The sequence below is a fragment of the Rhea americana genome, unplaced genomic scaffold, assembly GCF_003343005.1.
Source record: "Rhea americana isolate MKP2758 unplaced genomic scaffold, rheAme1 scaffold_109, whole genome shotgun sequence".
NCBI lineage: Eukaryota > Metazoa > Chordata > Aves > Rheiformes > Rheidae > Rhea > Rhea americana.
The window spans coordinates 2,995,426-3,013,663 of NW_028185139.1; the positions used below are offsets into that span (position 1 = coordinate 2,995,426).

The 18,238-nt window shown below is 36.4% G+C and overlaps 1 protein-coding gene across 6 annotated transcripts in view; it reads right to left on the reverse strand.

The window, feature by feature from the left end:
* Positions 1–4,244: 4,244 nt before the first annotated feature.
* SLX4IP (SLX4 interacting protein) overlaps positions 4,245–18,238 on the reverse strand; it is an 85,685-nt gene continuing 71,691 nt past the window's right edge. For 4 of the 6 annotated variants that reach the window (XM_085312006.1, XM_085312023.1, XM_085311989.1 and 1 more), the window contains 2 exons: positions 9,795–9,904; positions 6,460–8,274 (listed from right to left, as the gene is read on the reverse strand). In XM_085312006.1, coding sequence (XP_085168132.1) covers positions 7,461–8,274; positions 9,795–9,904 — 924 coding nt within the window. In that variant the 3' untranslated portion in view covers positions 6,460–7,460. Of the gene's footprint in view, positions 4,413–5,947; positions 6,130–6,459; positions 8,275–9,794; positions 9,905–18,238 lie in introns of those variants that run through there. The other 2 variants (XR_014896712.1, XM_085312015.1) reach the window with 2 other exon arrangements.

Consider the following 18,238-nt stretch of genomic DNA (forward strand, 5'->3'; position numbering starts at 1 on the left):
ATATAACAGAAAAAAGCAGGAGATCTTGTGTTTTGTAACTTTTCTACAGCTTTCAAAAAAAAGTTATTTAGTATTACTTCTTATTTCAAAAGCTCACTTTAGGTGGGATTTCTAACTAGTCACTACACTGCAATGAAAGGGTTAATACTTTCCTTTTCTCCCTGATGTACTAYGTAACAGAAGTATCAGAATTTTCGGTTTACTGCTTGCTGAATGGGAAGTCAACAAGACTAGCTTCATCTGACCACTTCGATAATTACTCATCAGACAAACCCCACAACTAATATTATTCTTTTTTCCAGATTTCTTTCAGTCTGTAATAAACAAGTCTCTTTTTAAAAAAAAAACAAAAACAAAAAAAAACAAAAAAAAACTACTTAAAGCTAAAGTGATGTTACTTGAACAGTTCTGTACTTTTAAGATTGAATTAACCATTTTCCTGAAATCTACTGTTACCATAAGTCTCAATCTTAGTGATGCATAAGCCAACTCTCTCTCTTGAATGGCTGAGCTGTTTACACTTGAGTTTGTAGGCAGAAAGCTGGGACTGCCTTCCATTAAGCAGAGGAGGAAAGGAGGAGGAGGAAAAAACAAAAAAGGACTAGTCTCTAGGAACATGCAGTTGTCAGGCTATCTTCCCAACCTGCTGAAGTAAATTCTAATTAGAGACTAAAATGGTTTTGTCTCTGTATTCACTGATTAGGTCTCCAAAGACTCAACGTAGAGCAAAACCTGGGTTCCTTAAAGGTCAAAACTTGTTAAAGCTTTGACAGCATTGTTTATTTTGAGCCTTTGCAGTGCAATGAAGTATGACATTGGCTATGTAGAGGTACTTGTTACAGCATAGTTTCTCCATACATAGCGTATTTTTCCTATATAATTCATTTAATTGTCAAAGCAACTGAAGCTTGTGAAACTGCTATGATGATATTTTTTAAAAAACATCCTCATGTGTTAGTTGTAGCTTCAAAATTTACTCTGAGTTTAAAACAAAAATAGTCTTCCAAAGCTCAGAACCACCACCAAGTTGAGAGTTGGTAAAGGGTGTTTTCTATTGTCAGAAAAATAAATAGAAATCTATATGTTTCTAATTGAAATATCAAGGCTCATGTATTTTTGTGGAAATTTTACTTTGCCGGCTTAGTTTACTGCTACAGGACAATACACTCTGTTTAGTTGGCAGCTGTTTCTTGCTGCTACTGTGTATTTTAGTCTTTGGATCTTTATTCATCTAAGAAATGAAAAATGTTTTATATTTAAGGGTTTTTTTCCTAAAGGAAAAAAAAAGGGGGGGGGGAAACTTTCCTGTGCTATAACTACAGCTAAATGAACCTGTCACATCTTGCGTGTATCTAGCCACATCAAAGTGTCTGCACCTCCACAGGAAAAGGACCTGTCTTTCTCACACAGAGGTACCTTAGAACCTCAGGTGCTGACCCTGCATGTTACRTCAGCCCTAACTCGCTATGTCATGGCACCGGGGGAAAGGCAGCCTTGGGAACGGTCGCTTCTGCCTTCACGCAAGGTAAGGGCAGCTAGAGGCTGCAAGCAAAGGCTAGAAGCGAGGAACAGAGGCTGGGCCTCAACACGATACCAGCAGCCTCCCAGCAGCTTCACCAACGAAGCTATTTTCCTTGACCACCTCCTGCACAAACTGATACGCTTCCATAGCAAGAGTTAATGTTATTGCGGAGTGCTCTGCCAAGCTCCAGAACGTACAAAGCTGCGCTTGCTCTTGCTCCTTTGACAATCATCACATGATTCAGCTGCTTCTCTGCCATCCCCCAGTGCAGCTGCTGCAGCCATTACGCTMAGCGCCTCTTGCCGCTGCCTCTGTTCAGAGGCCTGGAGGGCTCCTTTGGCCATTTTTAGAGTCCCATTGGAAGAAGTCACAAGGCAGAGGCTTACTGTTTTTTATTTGTGTATGCAAAGATGATGAGAAGTTCTGATAAAGGAAGTGCCAAATTCAGCTTTTCTCCTCCCCAGAAGATGGAAGTGATTGCATAAGCTGCCTCTCCCCTTCCAAAACTAAGAAGCAGGATTCTAACACATGCTTGATATTTAAGAATTTTTCAACTTCCTCTTTTGCAATACTGACACTAAAGGTCTTTCTGATTGATGTTTAATAGTACATCCAGAGCTTTTTAAAATGTTAGGTATTGTTCCCAACAAAGAAAAAAACAGTAAAATAGCAAAATTATTAATTCTATTTTATTTTTCAGTGTGAAGGAAGAAAAAGGTGAAGGTTCTGAAGTGTCTTTTGACCACTGAAAGGACATCCAGCTGATAGTTTACCCAGGTTCACTAGGGCAGCAGTGGAGTGATGTACTCTTATCAGATAGGGTGTCAGACCAGATATCCAACTCAGTTCTTACAATGAGCACCTTCTCTGTGAGATGCAAATTGTTTCAACCAGTTTCTCAAGCAAGTGAAGAAACAAATCTATCCTTTTTGTTCTAGCACTATGAGAAGATGTTACTATTTAAGTGGAGCATGCCCATCTCTAGAATTGTAGCTCAAAACACTTTTCTTTCTTTAAAGAGCTGATGTATAAAAAAGACAGACAATTATTCTGGCAGCAAAAGAGCAGTTATGGAGCTAGAGTAATAGTTCCTACCTGTGAAGTATTACTTGAGGGGACGATCGTAGCTACGCTAAAGGATGCAACTTTGACAACAGGTTAGCAAATAAGTAAGTGAAATTCTCACTTGCAAAAAATGCATTATCAGCTCTCTCGGGGAAACAATTCCTAACTCTGAAATAATTGAAATGGACAGTGAAGGAAGTAGGACAGTGGAGTTTAATTACCTGGATCATTTTCAGGTTATTGCTCAAATGCCCTGTGGCGTTAAATAATTTTCACAACTCTGTTACTGTTTTCCAGTATAAGCCATTAGTAAACAAAAAAAATGGGTCTAGGGTAAAAATGGCACCTGATTGCCATACAGCCCTAATAATAGGTTCCATTTTAATTAGCTGGTAGAGGATTAAAAAAAAGAAAAAAAAGAAAAAAAAGAGAGAGAGAAAAAAAAGGAGGGAACAGAAGGGAGAACTGTGTTCAGGAATACTCAAATACGTTGATGAAAGAATTTGTTGTATAAGTCCCTTTACCAGCTTGTATTACCTTGAAGAAGTTGCTTTCCCTCAGTGCTATCCCAGCTGCCAAAATAAGCATATTCATATTCCTGCTAGGTTCAGCTGTTTGCAGAGCCTTTTGATGAAAGGCTAGATGTGCAACTATTCCCCCATTCCACACGTTCTTGTTCACATAGGATTTCTGATGCTAGTTAATGCTTCTTACAGAGGCAAAAAAGCCAAAAGCAAAGAACTGAGGACTGTCTTTTATTAAAGCTAATTTCTGAGGCCAACCAACACTTCCCACTGCTGGCTAGAAGACACTTGATACTATTAACTCCATTTGCTCAAGCCTGCATTAGTGTCTTAATACAGTATGAAATATTTTGTTAGATATGATATAGGTAAGGAGACAACTATTCATAACACAAACAATCTGGGATATTCTAGTTACATTTCTAATATCACTCTTATTTCAATTGCATGTTTATCCACGCAAACAAAAAATTGTTTCCTCCATATTTTCACTTAAAACAGAATGGATCATTTTCCATTCAAAAGTCAACAAGATGATGATACTAAAATGTCAATTGAAACTCAACCTATGTGACCCATATGCAGAGTTGTTAAAAGTAAGCAAGTTTACTTTGATTAAATGAACTTCTTAGGAAGATTTCCTAACACCTTGCTTGGACAAAAGTTTCTGTAGCAATGAAAAGTCCTGGCTCTTAAGATTTTCCTTTTTGCTAGAAACAGGTGTTCTTGAAATTTTTCTAAGTAAGTGTAACACTGAAATGTGGCTATACAACGGTAATAACATGCTAATACATGGTCTAGACCTTAGTATGCAGAACTACAACTTGACAGATAATATCAGAGCTAGCACAATGTTTATTACTCAGAATAAATCTTGCGACAGTTAAACTTTTTAATAGATCAACACCGGCCAAGGGAGATTTTACATCAGCTGCTTCCTTTTAATAAATAAATATGTAAAAGTCTGGTCTGGCTTTTGATGTGTGTTTAAACACAAAAGTTCATTAAACAAATATTTTTAACTACTTGGATATAAAGAATAATGAAAATGATCGTCTGCATGTAGAAAATGTTTGCTTAGGAAAGGATTGTTTCATTATCAGCAAACAGCACAGACCAAATTAACCAGCTGATTTATTTTTAAAAAAAGGGGGAGGGGGGAAGGGAGCTTGCTTGAATTAGACAGTTACTTCTTTTTAAGGACAAATCTATATTCATATTTCAATGTGAACTCTGCATTTTGGCTTCAGCCAGTCAGTTCCTCATAATCTTGATGTATGTCAAGGAAGCTTGAAAAAGCTCTGAAAATGAAAATAACAAACCAAACCAGAGGGGAAAGGAAAAAAAAAAAAAAAAAAAAAGAAGAAGACATCGTTTCTGTGCTTCAATGCCAGTTTCAGAACAGCACCTTAAATATAACTTTTAGCAGAAAAATATGCTAATGCTGCTGTAAAGCAAATTTGTAATAGAAAGCAAGGCCAAGAATTACACAATACAGGGCTTGCTTTACATTACTCAGGCTCAGTTTGCAGACATTTTTTCTTTTCTATTCCTAAACCTGATTTGGGAAATTAGGTTTGTGAATCAAGCGCATCTCAGACCACACACAACTGTCAGGGATCTGGATGTAGGTGGACTGTAGATAAAAAAAACCCCAAAGACTGAAGAGAAGACCTTAGGGATAAAGTACAAAGATAATAGAAACATATGGTAACAATACAGTCAGGATGTCATAGAATCACATAAAATATTGTTAAAGTTTGCAAAAGGAAATTTTTTATAATAGTCCTGCTGTACAGAGAAAGAACAATTTTGGGCAGCAGCACCAGCTAAAACCAGAAAGGATCATGAATTCAAAGCTTTTCCCTGAATAACTGTATTTCTGAGAGAGAGGACCTGGGAGACAATTTTTCAAAGTAATGGGTCTCTAAATATGCAGCTAGCACAGAAAGCGTGCTAGACAGTGGGTCTTTCAAAGGAGTCGAGGAGGCTAACAACACACTAATTACAATAGGAGCGAGGAAACTATGCACTTTGGAAAAAGTCCAGTTGCAATCCTTCTGAATCTGTATGCCTCTAACACTTTTACATAATCTAGCCCTACAATTCTTATTGTTACTTGTCACAAGATGGCTATTTTAAAAGGGGGATGTTCCTATGTTATCAGTAAAATGCTAAGAAATGGCACTGTAGCCTAGCAAAAGATCGTAAAGGCAGAATCAAGTGTTCCTAGCTAAACAAAAATAAGCTACCCAAGCTCTTTCTAAATGTATGATAACATTTATTTGTAAAGATGCGTACTTGCATATGTTATTTAGTTAAGATGATTAAAACTAAATTGTAACCTTATGGTTAAATTATGTATAACAGTAATATTATGGGATCACACATGATATCTTTGGTTAGAATTACAATTTCTAATACTTGAATTAATTTGATTTGGAGAAGAGAAGAGCAAGAGGAAGGGAAGCTTCAGAATTTACAGAAAACTGTAAGCTGTAGTAGTCTGGGCTGTACTGCTCAGGCCTGTCCACAGTTTTCACAGGTACTATTACTGTGTTTGCCAGTTCAGAAAAGCAATAATAAGATCTTTTTACTCTCCAGAATAAAATGAAAAGAAGAAACTGAAATGATTTTCTAAACTCAACATATGTCTGTCACAGGGTAATTGTCTGAATCTCTCCTGCAAGTATCATCTGTGTTATACTCAAAATCATAATAGAAAACTCATAAGGATTCAAGCAAAAACAAAGTAGAAAAAATGGAAATTTACAGCTGTAGTCTAGACTATATGGTTGTATCAGTTTTTATCAAAAAAAAATATGAATGATAACAAAAAACATACCTTAAACATACAAAAGATAGCAAAAAACATACCTTAAACTATTCTTCCAAACCCATGTTCATTTGCAGCTTTGGTTTGCTTGTTCCCAGGAAAGACCTTTTTGCAGGCCTGAAGACTGGTAAGGCATTAACAACCTTATTGCAAAACACTGTCAGAAACACCATGCAAACAGACTGTAAGAAAAAGAGAAAAAGCATCTTGTAGTGGGCATGAAGAATTTTCATCCATAGGAAAAACTGGAAGTTATTTATAGCAGTGAAGATGCTATTCAACTAACAGTCTTGCTGTCAACTGGCGGGTTACTATCTCTCATAAGGACTTATACTAAACTTACTATTAACTCTAATGCTTATGTGAATCTTTCTATTAAACTAAGCAAGGATATCTATAGTAGTGACTGTATGTCAGTAAGACTTTGCAAAACTTGCTTCACACAAAATTTCTGTGCTCACATTGATTTTCAGAGAATGATCAAAAGGAAATTGCTTGTAATTTTATTTTATCTCTTTAAAAAGATAAACATGAAGTAAGAAGTTACATTTCCTTAGCACCTTAGCATACAATTTACAAACGCAGTACTACGAAGTGCTGTACAATTAAAAATTAATTAACTCTATCTCAAAATAACAAATGAGTCAGGTATCGCTAACACTTGAAAAAAACAGACATTACAGTATGTTGTTTGTACAGAAAAAGGGCTTGATTTTGAAATACGCATGCAGGAATACAATTACATGCATGTTTATGTATGATTTTTTCACAATAGCAACGTTTGCACATGCAGGTGACTGCAAATATAAAACTTATCTTAATTTTTCCAAACAGAGAACACATGATCACTTGTATCCACAGTTCATGTTAGAAATACTTATAAATAACAAAATCGCAAAGCACAAACTATCTATTTTGAAACCCTACTGAAAATATTAGCCTTGATATAATTGCCTTAATATAAGCAATATTAAATGGTGGATGAAGATTTATTTAAAATAACCTGAATTTGTTTTACTGTTGTAAAGATCGCATGAAAAAAGTATGAACTTTCTAACACAGAAACAGAAACAATTAATTTCAACTAATATAAACAAGTATATGTTTAGAAACAAGCAAAAACTGGAAGTTATAGTTGTAACTGGCTCATGTAAGTGGTTTTAACTTTTGCTGCCACCAGCTGATACCAAGTTTTATATAGTGCCAAATAATACAACCATCAGAAATTTTGCTTAGTAAATTATTTTAAGAAATTTCTTTCTATAAATATTACATATTGTACAATATTTACATGTCTTAATACCAAAAAAACTTATCAGAATTATCTTAATTGCCGTTCCAAATCACAGAGCTGTTTAATTACTAAATTTGCTTTAAAGGTTTATGTAATTCAGACTTCTTGCATTTTTACTGCTTTTCATGATTTTTGAATCACTTCCTACTTTTTATATATGTTTTCTGAATACAAATCTGGCTGTTGCTCCATACCATCAAGGTAATATTTAAGACACTATCATGACTTCTTAAGCCTTCGCAGTTTTAACTTTCTAAAACCATCTTCAACCTCTTTTTTTCTTTTTGGGATAAGCTTCTCTGGAGACATAGACAGCAGTTTAAAATGAGATGATGAAGGCATCAGGGAGAATTCATCAATGGTTGTGTCTGGCTCATTTTTGTTTGTCTGCCCTAGATTGTTCCCCACAAGAAGAGGTCTGGAGAGTTTTTTTCCCAAAGTAAGTGACTCTTCATCAGATATCCTCTTTCCTGAGTCTAGTTTAGAAAACAAATTAAATGGGGTCTTCTCCTCCAAGAATGGACCTGAACAGTCATCATTGCTCTTGCTCATTTCTGTACTGCTAGGAATTAAAGAAGCCTCTTCATAAAATACTTTTTTGGAATGTTCTAACTTTTCTTCTGAGCCACAACTCTTCTGCTGAGCCTGCGTTTTAGTCACTTTTTGACTTTCTTTTGGATCTAGCTGTGCTGACTCATAGCTACAAGAAGGGTTCTTGCTTAAAAGTCTCATTTTTAACCACTCCACAGAGTGAGGTTTTCGCTGGCTGCTAGCATCATCTGGTTGTCTCTGATTAACATCATTTTCTAACTCTGAAACAGGAAGCTTTAAGTTGTTCTCAGATGTATTTACGCAATCCTTTAGTTGTCCTGTACTTCTACATTTTAATTCAGATGGAGGATTGGGAGAAGTTCGACAGTCATTCTTTCTGTTCTCTTTCTGTGAGTCCACTGAGCCAAGATACACTTTCTTGGAGTCCTTGCTGGTTTGAGGCTTGCTCACACTACTTTTCCTTGTTTTTGTCCTTTTCACACTGCAATAAAAAAGGATGTTGTTTTAAATAAAAAGGAATCTTTACTGCCTCAATCTGCCCTTTTTGCAAACTCTCAAAGACCAGTAAAGCAATTCTCTTTCTGAATGTGGAAAAAAAAATGTGTATCACCTGACAAGTAGCAATGTTTGTCTAGTGTGGATAATACCAAGTGTTATCCATCTGATATTCCACTGCATTAGGGGAACTCTATTTATTAATAACTAAGCCATAAAGGAGCTCACATTCTACTCCAAGAGACAGAATTGGATTCATTACAGATGTTGAAGGTCAACACTGCATAAGTACATTGAATTCCTTCCCAAATTAGCAGATAAAATAATGTTTCAAGAGTGTCTGAACGATTTCAAACCATTCCCATATATTCATATCCATTATGCATATCTAAAGAATAGAAGGGGGCAGGCAGGAAGATACAGTGTGTGTGTGTCTATTTATGAGAGTTTCTAATCTCTAGTTTAGAATGTTCCTCTGGAATTTTTCCCAGGACATTTCAAAGCATTACTTTAAAGTTAACCACTACTCATCTAATATCAAGCCTGCTCATCTGGGAAGGACTTAGGTAACACAAATAGATAATATTTTAAAGGAATTATACAGGAAAATGAAATCACAAGTCATGATGGAGTGTTAGTACATAAAAACTCTTCAATAGTGTATATTACCTACAAATCTCAACTTCACATAGGCTATAAGATGAACTTCACATACAAGTATGGTAGCTGCTTATGTAAGATTTGAAGTCTGAAGACTATAGCATAGCTTCTCCCATGCTGAGACTGCTTTCTGTAGCTCTGGTGATGCCATCAGTCTGCAGTCTGTGTATCTAAATTTCAGAAAAGGGAGTCCTTCCAAGAGCTGGAATAGTAGCTCCAAATCTAATCTCACTTCTAAAGACAGCACATGAAACAACGTGGGCTAAAACAAATGTTGCCAGGGTTCACAGCAATCCCCTAATTCCACAGTAAACATTTTGGGCTACTGGCAGCTCATGCAAGTAAGAACGGCATAGTGATACAGCACAGGACCACTGAAATGTTCAGCTGACCAACTAATCTTCCTTATCCACTGTGCTATGTAGCTGTACAGGGTGCTCTTTAGTTGTAGCCAAAGATCCTGATTAATATTGTGGTAAATTGTAGACTCTCAAAATGAAAAAAAAATTTGCAAAGTGGTTTTTTTTTTTTTTTTTTAGCAGATTCAAACATCATATGTATTTATTTTGGCTTAGAGCTTCATTCAAGAAAAAACCCTGGTTTGATTCTGCCTACTGCTATGTGAGATAGTTTATGTGGGTTGCAGTAGCTTTTTTCATGCCCTACAAAATAACAAAGAGCATTTTATGTGCTTATCCACAGTATGGTATGAGTCTCTTAACAATAAAATATAATCTTTTATATAAGAGTTCATATTATTTGATATTTCATTACATACACTGGATTCTATTTACTCATATTTTGTCACATTATAAATTTAACATCTCAGAAACAAGAATAACATACATTTCTCTCAAGATGTCTTGCTTTATCTGTTGAGTCAGACTAATCTTAAGCTTTTTGTTCTCAGCAGATTCAGTAAAATATTCAGATGTCCCATTGGAAAGTTCTTCTTTCTGCTCCAAAAGAAAACATAGGTATAAAACATGACACATTAAGGTATGATTGTTCAACACAGAACTCCATTTGTACTACTAAGGCTTACAGATATTCTTTATTACATTGATGTGAGTAGTCTAAGACAAACAGCTAAGAACTAAATTATTTTGAATCTTATAAAGTCTGGGAGTTTGTAGTCAGTTTACTCCCCTTTCAGACTACCAATGAACATATTTCATATGCTAAAATATACCACAAACAAACAAGACTGCAATGTAAAGGATGTAGCTTTCCAAACCATCTGAGGAAACTGTTGGCAAATATTTGACATCTTTGTGGCTCAAACTGTGACAAATGCCAGGAATCTCTGTTGCAGACAGGAGCATTTTTGTCAGTTTTTTCTGAAGAGACTGACTGGCGCAGTGGTCTATAGACTTATTCTCAAAAGAATTCCCATAATTTTCTATACTTACAAAAAATATACAGAGTATTACTTGCTCATTTAAGAAGGCAAGGGTTAAAAGTTTTAATAATAACATTCGGACGCTCACAGCTTGTAGCGGTTGGCTACTACAGGACAACAGGGGAATTCTTTCTGGTCTCAACTAACAGCAGTACTATGGTTTTATATAATATGAGACTGGGGAGGGGAGGAGGGAAGGAAAATGCTCTTTTTCTTCAAACTGTGCGCATTTCCTTTCACGATGAAACAATCTCAGTGAGAGAGGGCCATTTGCTGACTTCACTATTAACTACCATATACTTCAAATAAATACGATCTCTGAGGCTATGGAGAGAAAAAAATGTCACAAAGCCAAGAAGAGAAGAGGCTTTGTGCATCTTCTTTTCTTTGACAGTATTTTTCTTCATCAGCCTGGACGATGCAACTTCTGATTGGGGCTCATCAAACATAGCGAATACTCATATGTACTACTGCCTGCTAAACATTGTGAACGCAGCACGCCAGAGCTGGGCAAAACAGAAGAACCGAAGAAAGCCAAGAGCGACTGTGGAGGCACAAGGCTAAGCACGTGCATGACCACTAGCTGGAACACAACTTGAGAACCTTTCACTTAAGGGGAATTAAACCCTGCTATTTTTCTAAAGGAGAGGAGGTAAACCCTACTTCTCTTCCCAAGAGAATGACCCAGTAAAAACAACTTCCTGTTTTGTTAAGGAGAAGGAGAGTAGTCTGGCAAAGAAACAGGGCATTTTGACAGTTTAAAAAACTGCAGATGTTTTGAGCCTCTGTTTCAGATGCAAGTTATGCAAACTTTTTTGTGTGTATTAATAGATTCATGAAGTTCTGTGCACTGCTGTTGCAATACATGTGTTTACAGTATGCACACAACACAGAAGACATACATGCAGTGTGATTTCAATCTCAAAAATCAACTTGTTTGAGGGATGAACTCCCCTAACTTGACTTAATATATTTTTGTAAACTATTAAAAGGAATATTATTATGATACCGAAAAGCTTTTAAAAGAGGCACAGACTCTTAACTTCAAAGTCAGTAGGAAATATTCTGATTTCCAGTTACAGTCCCACAACTTAGACTGAAGATCTTACACAATAATTTGCTATCAAAACAGTTGGCAAGCCGTCTTATTTAGCCGTAAAAAGTAGCATTTGAACTTTTCTTAGTCTGCTTTACAATAACTGAGAAGGCTATTTATATTAAATCTTTTCCAGTCCTCAGCTCATCAACAAGCTCATCAAGAAGGCAGACTGTGATAGACACCCCCACCCCCACCCCCGGTCCACTAAGGCATTTCTTCTAGACGTGGTAAGCAACGTGTGCAAAGTAACACTCTGTGTAAAACCTGAGCGTGCCAATGCAGACAAAGGAGGCTCATGGACAAGAACTGTCCACACGTACTAACTGCTGTAGGTAAGCCATAAACCTCAGTTCTAACTTGTATTCTGTTACGAACAGCGAATGAGTATTGTCTGGAATGCAAAGTGCTATTAGGGTGTGAAGAGCAGACCCCAAAGACAGGCAAAGATGACAAAGTCATTTCACATGTGAACTGAGTCAGACTGGAAGTGAAACAGTTCCCAGCCAAATGGCAAACACATTCACTTTCTACCTCACCTTGAATCTTTTATTTCGTTCTCAAGTAACTTATCCCATCAAGCAGTGACAGAAAAGGGTTAAGACATTAACAAAATAAAAAATCAAAATGATTTATATGTGAAACACTTCTGAACATGCCCTCTAAGTACAGTAGATTTTCCCCTTGGAACCACACCCTGTAAGTGCTGTATTTTGAGAGCTGAACAATTAACATAAGGCATATGAGTCAGTCTTTGAAAGACTCTGTGGGAACCAGAGAGCCTTTTGCTATTAGAGTGATGTAAACTCCCTAAGGCTGGAATAAGTCCACAATAAAAGGCAAAAAGAGTCACAAATAACAACAATGGGCACTGCATACACTACTAAGATGATCAGCCATTATTGGTGATACTTCCTTTATTTTATTAAACTTAATAATTTTAGTTAATTAAAAAAATAAGAAATACTGTCTGTTTTGGGAATACTCTTTATTTCCTATGGGAACTTCAGGACTTGTTAGAGAAAGAAAAAAAAAAGCTAATCTGCTCTCATCCTGTCTAGTAATCCCAAATTCCTTTTAGGCAGAGAAATAATTAAAGAAAAATATTCCAGGCATAAAAAGGGGGACAGCAGAGGCAGACTTCATATAAACAATGACACCACGACAGAAAAAAACGTCAAAGCACCGCCCAACTTGCGACTTGACTCTGAAAGAGCTGCAGGGAGTGGGATTGCTGCTAACAAATTAAAACCACATTTCTTGGCAAATTGTTAAAGACAGACATATTTACATTTGTATAGAGACTGGGTGGGTACAAAAGATTAAAATGGTTCTTTAGCCCTTGAACTGCCAAATTCTATTAGAAATATGTGCTCTGAAAATCCTAGTGTAAGCTCACTCCTTTTTGTCACTAAAACTCAGCTGAGAAGGGCCTGCAGAAATGAGGCTTGCAGAGAAAGAGGAGTTACTACCCTACCTGCTCAAAATATTTGCTTCACAGAACCTGATTTGCAGATCCTTAGTACTTATCCAAACAGAGGTCTGGCATCAAGATGGAAAAAAAACCCTCTCTATTAAGACCTGCATAGAAACCTGACTGTTAGGTGCACAGTATGCTTGCTTTAAGGCTTATCAAAATGCAAATTTGTTCTTATACTATCTAGACTCAAAGTAAAAAAGAATTCCTCAAAAATCTCAGAGTGGTGACTGCCATATGCACCTTTCTCCAGGAGAGCCTAGCTTAGCAATAGAGCATTAAATACCCGTAAAAGTACTACCTATGGATGTACACTTGTGAAGAATCCTTACAACTAATTATCTTGAAGAAGACTCAAAGGTTTGGCCTCTTCAGAAATCAACCAGACAATACTCTCATACACATATTGAAATCTTTTATTTGCCTATGACTATGCCCAGGATAACAGTTGCACATGGTTGTGTACCAATAAAATAACTCTAAGGGATAATTAAATTTCATGTCTGGTTAAAAAGAACATATTGTTTTTGAATTGCACTAATCAATGTGGCTTGACTCATCCATCAAACAACAAACTTAACAGAAAACATCAATGGGTCCAATAAATCAAATTTAGTATTAGAATGGCATATGGAGGTCCCCACTGAGGCCTCATATAGCACATGTAGTGAGGCAGTCCCTAATATCAAAATTCCTAGACTCTGAATATAATCATATAGATGAAGCAATGGAAAAAAGTATTATCCCAGTTACACACAACTGAATAAAATTAAAATTAGTAAAAGGAATCAGACATAAGTAGTTATTCTGGGGAGCTTTATCTGAGCTTGTCCTTGTATGATTTCTCTTAATGCCACCCAAGTGGTATCATGAGCTCAACCATATAAGCGTTTAGGTCTCAGAAAGGTTCTAACAGATGACTGGTAGAGCAAAGAGGCCATATAGGACTCTTCCCAATCTCATAAATATCAAAGGCCTCCTAAACAGGCTTGTGAATGAAGGATGAACCAGATCCAGCTGACAGAATATCAACAGGCATGGGACATTTAGTCTAGTCTTCTGGCTGACCTCACATAAAGGAACATCTTTCCCTAATGTCTCTTTTCACGACTCCTACATGACCCAAATTTTTCAGTGTTTTCAATATAGCACTGCATCTGTCCTACAGATTCCTGTCATACTGTAAACCATTCACATAAATGTTCCAAGTACAGAAATGAATACTGTTAATCTGAAATATCCTTCACTGGTTGGTCTAGTAGTATTTTTGCTTTACATTTTAAAGTGGACTGTCCCATCTACAGGTCAATAATTTGCAACAGAAAACACTACGGGATTACATTGCATGTTATGAATGAGAGTATTGATTTCAGTATTTGAAACAGGTATTTTTAAGAGACGCTGATGGTTTTGAAATACATTCTGTTGACAAGACTGAAACTTGAATATCAACCAGAGAAAGTCACATCTCTCCTGTAATAAACAGAACTGTATAATCTATTAGTRGCATACAACAGATAGCAAGGTCTAACTTCTGGAGCCGTACAATCTTCATTATCTACTACCAAAATTCACTTTCATTTAACACTATGACTCTTAACTACTAAGTTTTTGTCTAAAGTCCTGCCATCTATTCATTATGAACCCCTGTAACATGCATTCCACTTTCTCAAAACACAAGGTGTGAATGTGGGTATCGCACCTGCCACGTCAAGTACTGTCAATTCCAAACACTCAACAGGTCCTCAAAGCATCGTTAGATTAGTTTATAGCATATAACTTCTCTCAGAAAAATGCCTTCTTGCTTTTAAAGTTTTGCTTTTGGGTACAGTAGGAATCCAAAAACTGTTCTGAATTTGAGAAATGACAGATTAACAAAACTAAAGAGTTGCCTAGATATTCATTTGCATACTTGTTAGATAATGGAAAAACTCCTAATATGCAGTAAATGACATAAAAGTTGATAGTATATTTAAAAACTAACATTATAAGGGGGTCTGTTTAAAACTTCATACTCAACATGCAGTACAGATATCAAGAACATATATAACACTTTCTAGATCTATAGATGGTACTCCTGAAATAAATGATTTATTAACATACTTAGAAGCACATGTGATACATACTGTGTGTATTTGCTTAAAGACAAAAGTGTTAATGTTAATTAACTGATCTATTAATCACTTTGATTTTATATAGTGATGCTGCCAGATTCAGATACTATCTTAACAGAGAATGTCTGTTAAGGCAGGAAATGCCTGTTAAGGAGGAAAAAGACATTATCTTTTCAAGTAAAATAACTTCTCTCAATGATATTGAAGGAAAATTTAAAGCATAGCCTGAATTATTTTTTTCCAAAGAAATGCATTATCTTAAAAGCATGCATCTTCAGCCAACCTTTCATATCAATTCTAAAATTCCTGCCTTCAATATCTATAAAAGAAGACATGTATGTGAAAAATATATCTGTTTTATACTTTAAGGAATTTTTTATAAAATAAAAAAAAAGTAATTTTATGTATAGCTCAACTCCTTTGTCCAAACTACAAACCACAGGAGAAGGAATCTACTCAATTGTCACATGGGTATCTGGAAAAAAAAGGCAATCCTGTAATGCTATACTACAGCTTTTAGCAGTCTGAAATTTGGATCTGCTATCTGCCTACTAAATCTAAGTGGTGYATCAGAATCAACCACTGCAGATGTCTAAATCAATATTAACTATCAGTAAATTTAGGCAAACTTTGTATTTATCCTTGCAGATATAGTGTGATTTCCTTTGCTCTGCATTGTATGATATAATAGAACACTAATTAAAATATATGACCTATTCAACATAATGAATGTTTTACTTAAAACATCAGTTCTTATAGAATAAATACCTGGAGAAAGAATACATCAATTTTGAAAGCAACTATTCTCTTTAGGCAATTACAATAGCATTTAACAACTGTAGGAGATATCAGAAAGATTAACTAATATTCTTGATCTTGTTGGCTATAAAAATAGATAAAACACAAGAACTAACAGGCCTCAGCTCAGTAACATTGCTGCACAGCCTCAGAGAGCATTCCTGTTCCATTTTGCCTGTGTTTTAATTTGGTTTCCAAAACAAAACAATCCCCCCTCACCCTGAAACCCCAAGATTTCTGAGCTCATGCTATGGGCCTGTCCCTCCAAATAATTTCTAAACCTGCAGGTCAATCTCAGACAATTATGACAGAGCCACTGAAGTCTCAAATTCGGTTAAGTTCTTAAATGTTTAAAGAGAACTGCCATCGAGGAAAAGGAAAGATCCCTTATACATGTCTCCGCAGAGGGAAAGGCAGAGCTAGCTTAGTCGCTGTAGCCACTCAGCTTGCTGACAGCTGGTAAGTGACAGTTCTCCCCAGCCAGCAGTTCGAACGCAGGTGAGGAACAGCTAGGCAACTGGGGGAGATTCCTGGGGCCACGAAAACTGAGGGTACCGTGGGAGAGTTCTGTGGGCCCAGAGGGGATTCCAGGGCACGTGCAGGGGACAGTTTAGGAAGCACAGGAACAACGTGCAGGTATGTCATATAGAGATTTTCTACCAGACATGGCAGGGAGCTGCGGTCACTCAAGTGGATGAGGCACAGAAAATACAGGAGGAAATTGGGGGTATCGGGGYGATATGAGGATCCGTATGTTCAACCACATGTAAAATTTATACACAGTGACTGTATAGTGAGCAAAAAATGCATGTCAGAAATGTTTACATAACGGCTGAGTATGACAGGACTGAACTGCAGAAATTATAAATTGTTTAAAAATACATCCATGAACCTTTCCATTCCAAGTTATAAAATTCCTACTAGTTATTGCAGGGTTTTCTGGTGGAAGCTGAGGAACAGATTGCTCTTTAAAATGATATAAAAAAAACCCTACCACATATTTTTTGGACAACAGGAATACAGAGAATTATTATCACAAGTCATTTAAGTCTCTTTCAGTCATTAAAATCTCTTAGGTGCACAGTGACTAACTAAAATATTTAGCTCACTGCAGCTTTAAACATTAGCACGTGCCCATATTCTCAAGGTCTGCCTAGAGGGAAGAACATCATGCAGTGCAAAGTCCAGATTATTAGCTCAAATAGGCATTAAACACTAGCATAAGCTGTGACATCAAGAGAGTGAGAGCAGAGAGGAAAATGATGTAAGTGAAAGGATGATGAGAGATAGTGATATCTTAAATAACCACAAGGCTTTGACAAACGAGATTATTTAAATGCTGCTAAGCAGTTACACTTAGATCACTCAGAGTACTCACATAAGAAACAACTACTAAAATCAGCAGATACAGAACTTGTCCCTGCTTTTTGAATATTGCTTCATATGGAAATCATTTTATGTGTTCAATAAATTATCCTACAGTTATAGGATCCTTCCTATTTCTGTTATCTTTCATTTGGATTTGTACAATGAGAAGTACAAAAATCACATAATCAGTAAGGTTGGAAGGCACCTCTGGAGATCATCTAGTCCAACCCCCTAAAGATTTCCTGGTGCTGGTTCCACTGGGGCTTGAACTAGGACCTTCAGCGTGTAAAGCAGATGTGATAACCACTACACTATCCCTCTAAAATCTTCTAATGAAGATGGATTCAACTTATTTATTAGCATTATGATAATTCTACTTTTTTATTTCATTCTTTACACATACTAATATTCTGTCTGCTTTTCAGATAAATAATGTTACTGAACAATCATTTTCAAATCAGTTCCCTGTAGCAGTATCTTCGTCTTTTTCCAGAGATCTTACAGATAATTCACTCAGCAGCATGCATGAATACTGTAATTGCTCTTTGCACTACAAGTTACTTCATATATAACAACAAATAATTTTCTTTTAGAGTCCTAAAGATCAGTTAGCAATTTCTGTGAGGTTTCTCCAAAGTTCTCCAGAGTTTTCTCTAGTCTTGACTAATTGAAATACTTCTATCAACTGCACTATTTATCCACTTCTCTGGATCATTAATATAACAAGTAGCAGACAGCTATTTCACTTTTCCATGCAGAAAATAAATCAGTCAGTTTGTAAACTAAGAAACTAAGACAAGTTCAGACAAATCTCATTGAGGCAATCCACATTACCACTCTCAGGTATCTTCCCTCCCCTTTTGCAGGAGTTTTCTGTCCCCACAGCAGCGTTGGCGACACACACACAAACATATCTCAGCTGCTGCCACTCACAGTTCAGCATATTGGCTTTAAAACCCAAGGGAGTTTGGTTTGCATGAGTCCACAGGGCTGTGATGCACAGCAAGATGCGGTGCAGGCACACATACGCTTTGG